We start from the raw sequence: 17331 nt of genomic DNA, 5'->3' as shown, positions 1-17331 counted from the left end.
TTAATGCAAATACTTTTGTAAGTATTCTTTTTTATATCGGACTTTTGTATGTCTACATTGTGGTATTGGTACTTTTACTTAAGTACAAAATGTGAGTACTTTGTCATTGTGTAACATGCGTTCGTTCACCTGACGTACCAACCTCTGGCTCGTCGTTAGCTCCCTCTGTGTCCTCCCCTTCACTGTAGCTCTACTCACAGAGAAAAAAAATCTTTATTCGGGATATGAGGTTTGTAGGCTGACATTTCAGAGAATTGAGGTGTTGTGTAGCCTTATCGCCCAATATGACAGTTATGAACACAGAAAGATGCATTACAATGTCTTCTGTTCTTATAACCAAATGGACCCTTAAGGACACACTTCATGGAGTGCCCTGAGTCCATCGATGGTGAAAGGTCCTTCCTCACTGACAAACCTGTACACAGGAGATAAGATGACCAAAGGAATGTACGACCCTGGAGGAATGCCTTCTAAAGACTTCACAGTGTCAACCACCAGCTGACTCTAGGATGTGGGGGAAGAACAATGGCATGTGAATAAAACTGGTAATATGTGATTATGCCCGTGATTTATTTTTGCATTTCTTTCCTCATAGAATTATGAATAATGATTTCCCATGATAAATAGCAGTTATTTCTACAGTTGAATGCCTTGAAAAGTTGAGTGGACAGAGACCGCTTACAAAGAGAAGTATCTAAACTTGTCTTTTGATTGTGGATGTTTCTTTTTTTGATTGTTTGGGTTAGGTTCTGCGTCAAGTGGGGCGCGTGGTCCCCCGCTGGGGGGGGGGGGGGGGGGGGGACCATTCCACGCCAAACGGGGCGAGTGTTGCGTCGCTAGGGGGCGAGCGTTCCGCAAAATAAATCGGGCCGAGTGTGTTTTGGGGCGAGCGTTCCGGTTACCCATTAACCGATTAACCACATGAACCCCATAGTGTCCCTATTACATTCAGCGAACATAGCAGATCTACAAGCTCATAACGTGTTATGGGCTATAGGATTTTGCTTTGTATAAGTGTCAGTTCCCTTCGTGTACAAGCTCATAACGTGTTATGGGCTTTAACACGTTAATGGAGAATAACATTGGGTCATCTTAGAATCGTCTCATATAAGAATTGTGGTCCAAAAATAAACAAACTGTCTCTGCGATATTATCAGGGAGGAGGTTCTGTATCGTTTATGATAGTCAGTCAGTGTTGTGTTCTAGTTTTTTTATGAAGGTATACTATGTTTATTCCCTGCCTCCCACACGCACGGCATGCGCGCGTCTATAATGAATTAAATGTAAAAAACGCTGTTTTGAACAGTTTTTGAAGGTGTACGGTGGCGACGAAAAAAAATCTCAAGGTATACGGCGTACACAGCATCTGACGGTAGAACCCACCACTGTAGTCAGTCACTTACATTTGATACAGTCTGTTTCGGGCGAAAATGTAACAAATTCGGCGGAAGTAACATTATGGTTTTCTCACCGTCAGTTGATGCTTCATATCCATAAGAGTCAAACCGCCGGGATAATTTTTTTAATTTTTGGAACACAGTTCTTATTTGACGTGATATTAAACACGTCTATGGGAATTCAGAACAGGGGTGGAAAACCGCGAACCAGGTAGGATGTGTAAATTACGTCAGACTTCGGTGCTCTATTGATCAAATCATATAGCAAGTCAGCAATCTGTGCTTGGGTGTGTCAGAGATGGAGCCATTGGCTCACTCTTAGTTCCAACAGCAAAGGTATGTCAGACTGTCAGGCAGAGAGGAAGTAGAGAAAATAGGAGGAGTAGAGGAGTCTTGTAATAACAAGCTGTAGTCTCTAGTTTTAGTTCAGTGTCCCGGGTGTGAACAGGCGTCCTGCATTGACACTCACTACAGGTAAATGAGCTCCTTAAGTTCTTTAATGTGTTTTATTGAAATGTAGTTGCTAAGTTTACATGTAATGGTAATTTCCTTTTCCCACTTCCTGTTTATTCTGTCCACAGTTCTCTCTACAGTACAGAGCAGACTGTAGGCCTGCTACAGCACTGAGTGTGGCTGCAGTAAGTATGATATGTGCACCGTGTCTGTATCAATATAAATGAACTCAGATCAATCCTCACTCTCACTGTTAATTTAACAGTGAGAGTGTAGAGGATTTTGCTTTGTATAAATGTCAGTTCCCTTTTACACTCTCTGAGTTACATTAACAGTCAGGGCCATCTGTGGCATTCAACAATACAAGATACCCAGAGGTATTACTGCTGTAGCATATTCATAAAGATGAAAAGTGTAGTACTGTATACGTCTTTTCAAATTAACTGCTTTACTAGAGACATAGAATCATGATCCAGTTTATTAAGAAGTGATTTTTGAAATAGTTTGACAGCAGGGAGACAACAGGACCAGTTTGTCTTGTCTAGATTTCAGAGATTCAGAGGTTGGGTATTTGTAGGGCCAGTTATTGCACTATAGCCCGGGGCGCAGGCCGAAGAAAGACAAAAGAAAGAAAAAAAGAGAAAAAACAACATAGACTTGTTGTGCTGCTGGTATTATGACCTGAAGAGACCTATAACCCTTAAAAAAAAACTTGCTCACAGCTTGTCGTCACTGGTGCACAAGCACTAAGTACAAACCAGCCTTCAGTGCTTGAATGTGAATGTCTAAAGTACTGCACAGCAGAGTCCTTTGAAAGCACGTTCGCCAAAGCTGACCTGTTTAGGAGCTGCCGCTCTAAACCACAAGTTTCACCATTTCATTGTTCTTTACACTAGAAAAAAGCACCCTTCAGGAGCGTGCATGTAGCAATGACAAATGTGTATAAATGCAGAAGTGTAGGTGACGATGGACACGAGGTAGGATTTGGTGTTAGAGTAGACGCTTTGTTGTTATGTTGCAGAGGGAGTTATGTGGTACATCTGTACACTCATCTTTGGTCCTTGTTTGAACTCCATTACCAGTGACATTCTTCAATTGTGTATTGATGGACCTCATAGAGTGGTTCTGCAACGATAGATAGGACACTATGGACGACTTAGCAATACAGTTATGATGGGAGTTGCCACATGTGTGCATACTATAGATTAGAAATCATCTTTTATTTTCTGCATGTAGTAAACTATGTAGAAAAAATACTGGTGGTATATACAGCACATGTCATATACTGTAAATGACAATGTTTGTGACAATTATGATGTTGTGTATACATGTTGAATGACAATATGTAAGTGTAGTGGCTACAATGCATAACAGGGTTATGGGATAAAAAATGAGTTGTGACCTGTGGGCCTCGGCTGTTTCCAATGATTGGTTCACTTCTGACTGGCTCATCCTCTGTCTATTGTCCTCTCTGCGCTCAGCTGAGAAGTGAAGGTCGTTGTTATTGTAAATAGGTTGTTTATTAGAATGAGTTCCATACACATCCAACAACGATGATAATGGTATTGCTGTATTCATGCAGTAAATTAAAGTCTGGCAGTGTAGTGGATACAATGCATTGCATGAGAAAACACACGTAGTTATACCTGTGGCCTCCAGTGACTGACCGCCTCTTCCTCTGTTGACTGTCCTCACCGCAGTATTAGCTGAGATTGAGAAGTGCAGATAGTTGTAATGTATGCTTTATATTTGTTAGTACAACACATTATGGAATCTGCACAATAAAGTTATGTGTGACAATGGTGTCATGAGCACAATGCTTTACAGGGTTAACCCATTAAAACCGGGAAAGCTGTGTCATTTTAGAATTTAGCGTTGGCTATTAAAAAAATAGCAGATATCCAAGCTCACAGCAGGTAACTTTGTGCCACGCTGCTTGTACATCTGCTATTTTTGAACATTTTTTAAACATCTTGAAAGCACTACTGGGTTAGAAGGCATTTGTAGAATGGGCCTCATGCTGGTCTTAATGGGTTAATAGGATAACATAGTATAGCTGTGGCCTGAGGCTCCTTGGACCTGCTGTGACTCTAATTCTGTGGCAATCTTTGTCACAGCTGAGTTAGACGAGTTAGACAGCATGTGTATCCTTATTAGTGTATAACTATGACATCATAATACATACCTGAAGAACATGTTTAAAAGGATCCCTGGCTAATAAGAAGGGAAAAAACACATTCAAGGTAATTCTGCTCATTTTCAACATTGAACTATGTCTTTAATACACCTTAGAGCTGTTGTGTGGAAATAAGAAAAAAAGTCCCCCCCCCCTCTATGTTGCCTAGAACTGGAAAATTGATTGAAGTCATGATCAGTGACATACGCACGGTTTACTTTTGGCTCCGCCCTCTATGCTGCTGCATTCATAGGAATGGGGAATCTGACTTCCAGCTGAAACAGTCTTGAATATAAAGTTAAGACTTATTATAGCATTTTCAGCCAATTTATATATATTATCTACAAGTACTATGTCTTGCTAAATGTGATATATAACCATAATACCATTATAAACTACTACAAGTCGCACTGTTTCAGCTGGAAGTGATATTCCCAATTCTAGTGAATGCATAGAGGCTAGAGGGCGGAGCCAAAAGTACACCGTGCGTAGTATGTCACTGATCACCTGACCTCAATCAATTCTCCAGTACTAGGCAACATAGAAGGGGGGGGGGGACTTTTACAGCTCTAAGGTGTATTAAAGACATAGTTCAATGTTGAAAATGAATGGTATTCCCCTTTAAGGGATAGTTCACCCAAAAGATAACTTTTTTTCTATCGATTAGTCCCCCCATGGAGACTTGAATTCATGGATATGTTTTTGTTTTGATCGCATTCCTAAGCCAATAATTTTATGACCAGCAGACCGGTAGGCGGTTCCGGTAGGAGACACAAAGGAGACTCTTTGTGTCTCTTACCGGAACCGCTGCCGGTCATCAAATTATTGGCTTAGGAACGCGACAAAAACTAAAAAATATCCATGAATTCAAGTCTCCATGGGGTGACTAATCGATCGAGTCATTTTGGGGGTGAACTATCCCTTTAAATATTTTATTTATTTTAGAAACAGTTCATCTTTCACTCAATATGGGCAATGCCCGTCGCAAGTTGATGATGTCATTTTCCCATGTGTGGTCTAGCCCTATGGAATTTATGGAATGTATGTAAGGCATATTTGGCTTATTAGCCAGGGATCCTTTTAAACATGGTGAAAATGTTGTTTGTGTGTGCAAATTTATCTGTCCCCCTTTCTCCCTTCAGTCATGGATTTCATAGACCCCATCTTTGGCATAGCGACTACACTCTACGCTCTCTGCGAGGAGGTCAAGGCCAACAAGAAACGGTGCACGCGTCTGAAAGACCGTGTGAAAGGGCTGGATCCAGTGCTGAGGGCCATCCAGGGAAAAAGGGCCAAGATCTCTCCCGACTCCAAGATGTACACGGCCCTCAAGGAGCTCACGCTCACACTCAAGTCTGCTGAAGGTGTAGTGAAAAAATACAACGCTGATAAAAAAAGTATCATCAAGCGGTTCTGGAACACCTACAACTACGGGGACGAGTTTGAGAGCCTCAACGACCGTCTCACCGACGCGTTCCAGGTGCTGTCCCTGAATCTGCAGGTGCAGATGGATCATAAGCTGTTTGATGCAGATTCTCAACGGAAAGAGTACGAAGCAGACAGGAAGAAGGATCATGCAGAGATCCAGAAAAGTGAGAGGAGGGGGGTCTTGTCTTTCTTTTTTGCGTTGTATGGGAGCTGAAAACTGAATTTCAATTTGGAATAGGTCTAATGATTATTATTATTTTTATTATTATTAGTCAACCCGTGTTGACTGTATAGTCGATAGTGTAGACACTGGTTCTACAGAACCAGTGTCTAATGTCTAAAATGTAAGCTGTACGTAGGTATGCCTTTATGAAGTTAATGTTGATTGTGTGATTGGCTTTAATATCAGATGTATTTCACAGTGCTACAACATGTGGTGGACCAAAAGGATACTGTGGAGGGGAAACTGGATGCTTTGTCATTGAAACCGGATGCTAAGGCAGACATGAAACAAATGATTGAAATGCGTAAGTAAACAACTTGAAGGTCAGTTGCCACATATCATTCAATATAGTGCATGGTTTGTGAACTATTCCACTTTGTATTTCACCCATAATACATCTGGATGATTTCCATCCCAGACTTCAGAGGAAGGGTTATTTATTTGTTAGACATTTCACATTATGCTTTTGTATATAGACTTTTTCAATTTGAATAAAACAATTAAGGAAAAACAAATCCCCAGTCACTGTGGTAAATATAGAATGCAGTTTTGTCATGTCATATGTTCACAGCAGTATCCCTCAGTGACTTTAGACTGTGCTATCAATGTTTTTTTCAAAAAAGGGATTTAGTTTCACTGACAGCTGTCTGATGTTTTTGTTTTCTTCTTTAATCTCATTGGTGGTTTTGCCGTCACCAGTTCAGAAGTCTGAGATCATTCCTGAAGGCATCCGAAAGATCATCCCTAGGGACCTGATCTTTGATTTCCCCAAAACGCCCATCATGAAAACTGACATCTGTGAAGTCTACAAGGGAGAATACAAGAGATATCCTGTGGCCATCAAAAGATACCTCTGTCCACAGATCACTATACCAGGGTTTGCGGCACACGTTTTTAATTGATAGCATTTATTATACTATAATAATACAATATATGATTCTGTGAAGAAGGAAGAAAATGAATATTTAATTGCTCATTTAAATACTCTTTATGTTTCACATAATAAAATTGTTTTATGGTCATTATTCACCAGGAGGCCTGGATGGCTTGATTCTAGGCTTAAAATAAATGATATAAATATTTTTGGACATTTTTTAAATGATTTGAAATATATCGATGTTTGGAAAAGTTAGAATAATGTTTTTTACACACTTCTTCTCTTCTTGGGGTCCCTGGCACAAAATATTTTGAGAAGGGGGTCCACGGCCAAATACATATCAATTTGGGGGCCCTTGGCATGAAAAAGTAACATTACCGTAGAGAGGGGCCTGGCTGGGTGTTAATCTATGTATTGTATTATTTCCCTAAAAGTGAGGTGATGAAGATATTCGAGAGGGAGATCGCAACCATGATGAACTATGAATCACCACACATACTGCGGCTGTTTGGAGTCTGTTTCGAGGGTGCCGATGGTGAGTCATTTTTATAATTATGCTTTACTTGTTGAGAAGCATTATTGAAACCACATCATCATCTGCTTTTTTTTTTACTTTGTGCCTGTCTCCTATATCAGTGGTTCTCAACCTGTAGGTCGGGACCCCCACGGTCATGATTTTGAGGGGGTCCCCAGATCACAGTAAAGTGACAATTTAAGATTTTAACCTTTTTAATAAAAATAAAAAAAGAAATTAAATTAATCATCAATGCATCAACAAACTATAAAAACTGGTCAAACATTGGCCAAATTGTCAAATAATAAAACAAAGAGGCAAATATTGTGAAAATAGCCGATCTACAAGCTCACAACGCCTCGCAAACGTTTGCGAGGCGTTGTGAGCTTGTTGATCTGCTATTTTCACAATATTTATCTGTGGGAAACGAGTCAAACTAAATGTAATGCCTCAACTCCTACAATTCCAAGTGCTTATTAGGGTGGGGGGGGGGGGGGGGTCCCCAGTTCAAATGTGATTATTTTTGGGGGTCACAGCCTAAAAAGGTTTAGAACCACTGTCCTATAACAAATTATACATCCTTTTCCCTGTCAGCAGGACAGATAGTCATGGAGTTCTGTGAGAAGGGAAGTCTGAGAGAGGTTCTGGACAACAACTCGAAGTTCAAACTACCTTGGGCCAGGAAGGCTCGCATGTGTCTGGATGCTGCACAGGGCATCTACAGGTGAGTTCTCAGTGGAAAGTCTTTGGTAGAGAAAAACAAACCAATTAGATTCAGAATGAGTTCAATAAGTAAGAATCTGACTTGACGTTTTGACATGGTACATTCCAGTGGTGTGTTCCAGGTTTTTTTGGGGGGTATACGATAATTATTCCCTCCCACACGCACATGAACATGTGTGTGTGGTCACTGAATGAAATAACCGCTCTATTGTTAAGTAGTTAATGTGTGAATTACTTCGAAACTCCAATAGCCAGCGGTCATTATCACCTCAAGACAATAGCCACACGTAAGCCTTCACCTCAGACGCCACATTATCACATGAAAAAGGCTATTTAAACTGAAGTTTACATTCTTGCTGCCCCCAGCCCCTCCTCCTGCGTATCAGACACGCTTCCTCGGATGGTTACAGGAGGGTATGCGATTTTTTCCCCCACATTTTCTTGGACGGCATGCTACGTGTATAGCGTAACACGGTAGAACACACCACTGGACAATTTAAACAAACTAGCCCATACCCGGTCGACCCAAGACACCAAGACAGACAGACAGAGGTTACTCCAATTATATAGTAGGATTATATAGTAGGATGTTGGTGCTTCAGCGGTTCTTTAGTGATTTAGGTGATCAAATCACTGGCACAATCATATAGTTGCTGTCAGGTAGAAACCTCCTGTCTCCAGATTTTTACTTTATGTGTTTTTTCCGTATTAATGCCCTATTTGATCACACTACAGAGCGTCACACAAAAGCATCAAAAGTAGATCCAGTAGCAGAGTTTGAGCTTGTAGATCTGCTACTTTTGCTATTTTTGAATTTGAATCCTGAAAAGTAATTGTTTTGGCCATACAGTATGAGCCACCCGACAGAGACGATATGTCATTCTAATAAAGCTTTTGACTTCTGTTGAATCTCTTGCAAGTTGATTCTGATAAGTTACACACTGACTACTATTGTTTCCTCTCAGATTACATCAGTCAGAACAAAAATCCAAAGTCCATGGGAGCATCACCAGCGACAAGTTCATGGTAGCTGAAGGCTACAGAGTTAAGGTATGACAGAGTTAAATATAAAGCATATCTTTTATATTAAGTTGGTATGAAATTACTAAAAAATATTAATTTTGCCTTGATTGATTTTGTTCACAGCTCACTGCATGCATATAATCTTTCAAATGTAACAATTTTAATCTTATTCTTTCGGCTAATTGACCCTTTGTCAAGTCTCTTCACGCCCGTTGGTTGCTGTTGTGCTTGGCTGGACAAATATCCTCTCTCTCTCCATCCACTACCATTGAGAAAAACATTTTGCTAACTCAACATAAACAACCAGAAGGAGGCTAAAAATGCAACAAATGCAACACTTCCAAACACATTTTTCTAAAATAGCAGACGTACAAGTGAGCTTGTATGTCTGCTATTTTTCTGGAAATACATATGTTGCTAGATAGCTAAAATCTACACAGATGCTTTCCCGGTCTTAATGGTTTAAAGTAAACAATTTTAATATAGCTAGTAAATATTCCTTAGTGACTTTTGTTTTATGGACATCAGTCACTGCTACCAACACCTTTTTCTCTATTTTCTATGGTAATTATTATGTTGTATTATCATTCATTGGTTGGTTGTCTGTTTTGTCACTAGCTGGGTGGTTTGGAGCTGGCACAAACAGAGACGTCCTTGAGAAGGAGCCCTGAGGGCCCAAAGAAGTGCGGCCTGCGCTACCGATCACCTGAAGAGCTGGACAGTGTCAACCATCCATACTGCAAGATATGTGAGATTTACAGGTCAGTCCTCTACAGTAATAAGAATAATAACATAGTATAAAACATACAAACAAATAAAATGCATAAATAATACAATAAAGTTCAGAGGATAACCAATTAATTCTAATTGGGCCTATATAGCCAATAACTGAAATGAATTAATGAACCAAACCACACTGTATTTTTATTTTATTTTCCCAGTCTCGGAATGGTCCTGTGGGAAATCGCAACGCGCAAGAACCCCCTTGACGGTGCGTGTCCTAAAAACAGTGGTTAACGCAGACTGCACCTTTCTTGCACACTTTCTTTACACTTTGTATGTATTTTAAAACAATTTCTCTCATAACAGATTGTACCACAGATCTCCACATCTTTAAGAGAGTGTGTGCGGAGAAGCGAGTGCTAGAACCACTTCCTGCGGACTGTCCTAAAAAGCTGAGAGAACTGATCAATGCCTGTCGTGGGTATGATCCTTTCCAAAGGCCAACAGCTGGAGGTAATTGTGTTTAGCTTCTTTTAGACCCAGGTTGAGTGTTATCCCAGGGAAGACAGAGTAGAGTAGTGGGGCGGCAGTGGCTCTGGAGGTAGAGCGGGCGTCTTGGAATCCGAAGGTTCCAGGTTCGACCCCTGGCTCCTCCTGGCTAAGTGTCGAAGTGTCCTTGAGCAAGACACTGAACCCCTAACTGCTCCCAATGAGTAGGTTGGTGTCTTGCATGGTTTCCTCTGCTATCAATGTGTGAATGGGTGAATGTGAAATACATTGTAAAGCGCTCTATAAATTCAGTCCATTTACCATTTAGAGTAGACTGGGCAAACTATTCCAATGGGGTGAAGAGTCTCATCCCGGTTTGTCTACTCACTCCAGACCGGAAATGCAAACTGTGTCAAAATGCATTAAATTACAGTTTATTTTATTGTCAATACCACCGGTTTTATCTCTCTAACTGGTAACCGGAACACTCGCCCCAAAACACTCTCCCCAATGTTTTCCACGGACCGATCGTCCCCAGCAGTTCTTGTATTCTTGTATTTGTTTTACTGAGGTTACGTTTAGGAATACCTGATGGTGACTGTTACGAGGTCGCCGGATTTGACCCGGGGCGAGCGTTCTTTGTGTTCCTCTAACCCTAACCTCATTGGTCACTGTTGCTGTACCCCTTTGGTCATTTCAACTCATGCCTTTTGATTTCAGTCGTAAACCTCCCACAAAATAAATGATATTTATCTCTATTCTACAGTGCTGGTGGACAAGCTGCGCCAGGTGGTGGAGCAGTTGGAGGAGGAGTAAGCCAGCAGGTGTTCTCAGAAGAAGGAACAGCATGGTGTTTATGCATGGATGTATATTGTACCATGTGTTACAGTTCAGGACCTAAAAGTCTCGTCACTGTTCAACCTCCAAAAATATTAAGGTTTAATGTTAGTGTAAGTTTACAATTCCTGCCTTTTTGTACACGTGGGAGATAAAGCCTTTTCTCTCCATGGACACGGCCCATCAAAATAGATGTTTAGATGTGGCTGACCATCAATTTAATAATATGATTTTTATGGAGAAGAATGAGCAGGGGTTGATTGATTGATTGATTGATTGATTGATATTTTTATTAGGCAAAAGAATGTAAAACAACACAGTTACATTTATAATGCTTTTGTCTAAAAGGTCCGGCCAAAAAAGTCCTTGCGGACTTGTTTCCGTTGGGGTCGATTATGTTCAGGGGTTGGGGTTGGGGTTGATTATGTTCAGGACATGATTATTGATTGATTGATTGATTGAATACTTTATTAGTCAGAAATGTAAGAATTTTCAGGCCAGTTTTGAAAGAAACCAGTGTTTCACATCCTTTATTGGATGGTGTCAGGGCATTCCACATTGTAACTTTGTGTGGTACCAGATCATATCATGGTCCTCTAGCTCCCTCTGGTGTTGTGGCTGTGGGTGTGTCACTCACTTTGGAGAAGTAGTTAGACAGGTATGAGGGTATTGAGTTTGACTGTCTTAAATACCAATCCCAGTGATATTCCACATTTTGGTGGCATAGCAGGAGAACGAATTCAAACCCTTGTTAGAGCCAAATCTGGGTTGGACGTGATCAGTGGAGCTGCCTCTGGTCTGCCTCCCAAACTAGCAAAGTGTGTTGGAATGATGTGGGTCATGGGCTTAAGGATGAGAAGTAGTCGTATCAGTGTGTTTAGGAGGTACTGTATAACATGACTCTTCGCTGTATATCTGTTGTTGATATCATTGTGTAAATGATCCTGGTTATTAAACAATGGTGCAATATGACCACGTGAGTTGTGAGTGCTCTCTGACAGCTTTACCATTATAAACAAGGATTTTTGTCATCCAGGGTCCTATATGCTTTGACAGGCAATTATGATGAAAACTTTAAGAAAACTAACCGCAGGTTGTGAGGGGTCCATCTCCACATAAGCCTGATAGTGTGTTGCCTCTTTGTAGATCAAAGCAGATGCAACTGAATGGCTTCAGTTCTGATGAACAATTCTACACACACGCACGCACACTCAAAAGTAATACAAAGAGTAAAAGTGATACACATTTTATTACATTGGAAGAGGGATACTGAAATTAGCTTTAAATCTCAACTGTGGCCTAAGCAGTTTAAGCAGTTCATGAATTATTATTATTATTAGGTAAAGCAAGTACATGTGACACATTGAACCACTGTGTACATCAAAGCAGGTTCAGCTGTAATTGCTACAAATATGCTACACAGCAATTCTTTGTGCAAAGAATGATCCAAACTCCCCATTCTATAGACCAATTATTTGTTTACTAACATTGAGACTGGATGCACAGGTGATTGTTTCATGCAATCAATTCTCAACCTGTTGTTTCGGGGTGCGCTTGTTTCAGCACACCTCAACCCCCTTTTGTGTGTTGGCTAGTGCTGCGTGCCCTAGCGAGACCTGATAGAATGGGGTTCATTTGCAACCAGTATGACGTTGTCTGTTACTATTACAATGGCAATTTGAAACCACTAGAGGGCGGGGTGAACACACAGCAGGGTAGAAGATGATGAGATTGAGAACATGATGATGATTGAAATTCTTTATTATGAATAATAACCCCTTGAGGTGTAGCATTTCGAGGGGGTCCTAATGATAATGTATACTGTACACGTTTGTTTTAGAAAAAAATTAACATTAGAGTAGGCCTTCACCCCAAAAAAATATTATTTTCTATCAACTACACACCCCATGAAGCCTTGAATTCATGGTGCTTTTTTAGTTTTTGTCGCATTCCTGAGCCATTAATTAATTATTATTTCATCATTATTTGATGCCCGAGTCATCGGTCAGTAGGAGACTCCTACCGGAGACTCTGCTGGTCATCAAATTATTGGCTAAGGAATGTAACAAAAACAAAAAAACTGAAGTACTCTGTGAAATGATAAAACACTAATACAAAACAAAACAACCAAACACAAGTCAGAGTAGGCCTATTAACCTCCAGGTAGGCATAAAATAATGGATCCTTAATTAATTCATAATCAGAAACAACAACAGATTATTATGGCCAACATGGGGCAGCTATGGATACACGACGGCCGTCTGTCACGACCGTCATGGATGAACTTCAACCTGGTTTTTGCACTTTCTTCCATTTTCTCTGTATTTTCGTATATGCTTTCAATACTTGGCCCTATCGGTTGGGCGGTGTATTGCACTCTGATACATTATAACTCTATGAGAAAATAACCACAGATCGAATAAAAATGCTTTTTATTGAACAATACGGAAGATACAGGTACTTTTGAGGGCCCGTACATAATTGTAACATCCGTGTCCATGAGGTAAGCACTTTATATTTGAAATCTGAACCTTTATGTAGATGCACGGAAAGGGGAGAAAGTGCAAACACTATTTTGAAGATCATCCAAGATCATTGAAAACTTTAGTTACTATAGTTACTTAGTAGATTTTGATTATTATTACAAAACCGCTTCAATGCGAGGCATTGTGAGCTTGTAGATCTGCTATTTTCAAATTTAAAACATTTTATAACATTTGAAAAATTATGAAATGGCCAAATGGGACATTCTGTACAATGAATATTTTCTACTTTTGGTACTTTAAGTACATTTTGATATCAATACTTTTGTAGGCTAATGTAAATTTTGAATTCCGGACTTTTACTTGTAACAGAGCATTTCTACATTGCAGATACTTTTACTTAAGTACAAAATGTGAGTACTTTTTCCACCACTGGTTGGCGGTTGCCACAAATGGAACAGATCAACAAAAGTTACTAGCATTTCAAGCTTGCAGATCTGCTATTTTTGATACTTTTGTGTGACGCTTAGTATCATCAAGTAGGGCGTTAATTTACAAAAAAAAACTAAAATATGGATATAAGAGGTTTATGCCCGACAGCAACGAAATGTATGATAGCCTATTTGTTATGTCATTTGATTGATTATCTGCCGAAAGGTCAATAAATGAAAAACAACTTCATATGGTGCCAGAGAATGCAGCACCTCACCACGTTACCTTTTCTACTATAAGAATTACCTTGGTGTTTATGCATATTTTGTACCATGTATTATGGTTCAGGATGCAAAATACTTCAACAACTGGCCTGTATACTATTTGATATTGTATGCATAAGGCATAATGTCGGTGTAAATTTAAAGTCCCTGCCTTTTTGACTGTTTTGTTAACATGTCAGATTTCTCCAACATTAACACGTGTTTCATATAAAAGTTAAGCCCTTTCTCTCGCAGAACATGGACCATTGAAATGCTTGTTGTGGCTTACCATCAGTTTAACTAAATTAGTTTTATGGGGAACAATGAACAGGCGTTGACAATTAAGTATAACTTAAGAGAATGTGAGCACAACTCATCTTCTATTATTCATTTCTTAATCGGGTGCATGGTTCGGATGATCTTTCCAAGCAAAAGCAAAGCATCACCAGAACTCACAAATATCGTTCAAATACCTTTTATTTCATTAAACATTAGAAAACATAATGCATTTGTTTCAGTTTAGAGGGGGGGGGGGGGGTTTATACATATATTTATATGGACCCGTGAAAAAATTACCCGGAACCGAATGGACCCGGCCCCTAGTCCAATAAGAAGGACCGTTACCCGAATGGACCCGCGAAAATATTACCCGAAACCGAATGGACCCGGGGCATTGTTAGAAATCTGAGTTCCGGACCCGAACAGCACCGAGCTGTTGGACCCCGACCCCGACCCGTCACTTCTTGTGAATGGACCCGTGTGCCGTTTCATTAGTTTCTGATGAGCGGACCCCGTATTGAGTTCTGTGCACTCTCCCTGACTCCCTCATGTGTCTCTGCGGCACATAGTGTTCTGTCCTATTCGGTTCTATGGTGGATTGATACAGTGTTCTGTCCTACTCGGTTCTATGGTGGATTGATACAGTGTTCTGTCCTATTCGGTTCTATGGTGGATTGATACAGTGTTCTGTCCTACTCGGTTCTATGGTGGATTGATACAGTGTTCTGTCCTACTCGGTTCTATGGTGGATTGATACAGTGTTCTGTCCTACTCGTTTCTATGGTGGATTGATACAGTGTTCTGTCCTACTCGGTTCTATGGTGGATTGATACAGTGTTCTGTCCTACTCGGTTCTATGGTGGATTGATACAGTGCATAACGCTGATCCTTGAGCAACGTTCTCCAGATGACTTTATTTAGGACTCCTTGGGCAAACACATACCGTCATAGGTCCATGTTGGCTTTAACAACTGTTGTGTTTAACATTTTCAAATCAGTCAAATTTATGTTGGGGGATGAAAAAAGTCTGTCTGTCTAATGATCAAGTTGGATGGTGAGAAATTAAAAATGTAAAATAAATATAATATAACATTAAGCTGTATTGGACAAATATCTTTGAAATCATGTCTGAAATATTTGAAACTAATATACAATTATGCCCCCTTGTGGCTCTATTTGGAGTGACACCAGCAGAAAACCATTACACCTACAAACAAAATGCCATGGCTCTCGCAAATGTACTTGCAAGGTCAGGTGGTAAGGCCATATGTGACATACTGTTACAGCGGATGCAACCTATTGTGAGCTTGTAGATCAGCTATTTTTGGCACGCGGCACTGTCGCATGATGGAGCATAAATTAAGCAATAGGTGGAAACATTAGAAGATTGTGGGAACCTACAGTCGGTCTCGAGAGACTATTATGACAGTAACCTCTGTTTTGTCATCTGGAACATGCATTAAGTACCAACCTCAGGCTGTTATTAACCCTGTGTGACCAACCTGAACATCATTTGCCACTAGTGATACAGCAAATGAAAACATATATGTTAATCAGAGAGGAACCTGAACCAACCCGCAAAAATGAAAAAGATTTAAAAAAATGATATACATAATACAGTAACACAATTATCAGGACTGATTTAAATAAACATACAAATTGTTCCAAATTATTCTTTATTGCTGATTAGCAACAAAAACCCGACCCCAGATGCCACACCCCCAGGAGGTTAATAATGAAGGAATATTGATGTGTTCTTGTAGCCTGTTATTATATCATATTGTGTTTTGTAAAGAAGAAATTAGTCGATGCAGTTTCTACTGCAGTTAGGCTATTTGTTTGTTAGACATTTGGTCATTGATTATTTTTATATAAGTGTAAGAGAGTTCGTTCTGATGAGGGCGAGGTGGACAGAATGGACAAAACCAAATCCAAATCCAGAATAAGTTTCCAAAATTATTTAAAAAAAAAAATAGTTTAAAAAAAATGTAATTAAAAAAATACAAAACAATAAACTTACATGCTTTCTAGCAACCAAACAGTCTAGTCTAGACAGTTTGCTTGCTAGAAAGCATGTAAACAGACAACAGACAACAGACATATATATATATAGGCGCTTCAAAAACAGCTTATCAACGTCTAGGTTAGGAGAATCATCTCTTCAGGAGCTTGAAGAAGTTTCTAGTTACAGCCAACAACAACAAGTCACACCCATTCTAGGGCTATGAGATGACATACAGTCAGTGGCGTAACGCAGAATCGCGGGGCCTCCCCGCGGGAGTTTCACGTGAGGCCCACGTGTGCGTGCACAACCCCGCGCGGGTCTAATTCGGGTCTAATTCGGTCTATTTCGGGTCTAATTCGGTTCTATTTGACCAATATAAATCTTTTTCTTTTTTTTTTTGCTGTAAAAATATTTGTATCAGCGCAGGCGGGGCCCCCCCTGCTGGCGGCCCCCCCCGCACCGCATCACTTGCTGCCCCTCCGTTACGCCACTGCATACAGTACACGTCATGGATTCCTACGAAAGATTCGAGTCCTTGTATCTCGCTAGATATTGAAGGTAATAGGGTGTATAACAAAAACCTGATTGCAAACCACTTTAACTCTTTTTTTCACCTCTATTGCCATGAAACTTGTTGCTTGTCTGCCTGCAGGCCCTGTTACCTACGGGCAAAAAGAACTGCAAGCTTTCACACCGTCGCGGTGTCACTCCTAACAGCTTTTCTTTCAAGCCAGTCACTGTTGTAAACATAAATAAAATGTTAAAGAGCCTTAACACCAACAAGGCCACTGGGCTTGATAACATCTCTGCAAGGTTCCTAAAGGATGCAGCGGACCTGATTGCACCATGTGTCACACACATAGTTAATTTGTCCCTAGAGCAAGGAACTGTCCCCTTGGACATGAAACATGCCAAAACAATCCCTCTTTTTAAGAAGGGTAATAGGTCTGACCCGGGAAACTGCAGACCTATCTCCATACTCAGTGTCACTTCCAAAGTACTGGAG

General features: G+C 40.2%; 1 protein-coding gene across 2 annotated transcripts; it reads left to right on the top strand.

The window, feature by feature from the left end:
- The first annotated feature begins 1757 nt into the window (after positions 1-1757).
- Positions 1758-11821, top strand: LOC308091702 (mixed lineage kinase domain-like protein). Of its 2 annotated transcripts, none has more exons than XM_080437379.1 (12): positions 1758-1871; positions 1979-2035; positions 5169-5618; positions 5877-5981; positions 6377-6554; positions 6989-7089; positions 7663-7792; positions 8757-8841; positions 9433-9575; positions 9756-9805; positions 9904-10050; positions 10793-11821. In XM_080437379.1, the coding sequence occupies exons 3-12, from the start codon at positions 5171-5173 to the stop codon at positions 10840-10842; spliced, it is 1437 nt and encodes a 478-aa protein (XP_080293505.1). In that variant the 5' UTR covers positions 1758-1871; positions 1979-2035; positions 5169-5170; the 3' UTR covers positions 10843-11821. The 2 variants fall into 2 exon arrangements, with proteins under 2 accessions (XP_080293505.1, XP_080293506.1); XM_080437380.1 differs by having other exon boundaries at positions 1759-1871; positions 7666-7792.
- The last annotated feature ends 5510 nt before the right edge of the window (positions 11822-17331 follow it).

Source organism: Gymnoscopelus braueri, assembly GCF_963280865.1.
Source record: "Gymnoscopelus braueri genome assembly, chromosome: 9".
Lineage (NCBI taxonomy): Eukaryota > Metazoa > Chordata > Actinopteri > Myctophiformes > Myctophidae > Gymnoscopelus > Gymnoscopelus braueri.
This window is presented reverse-complemented; position numbering and strand designations above follow the sequence as displayed.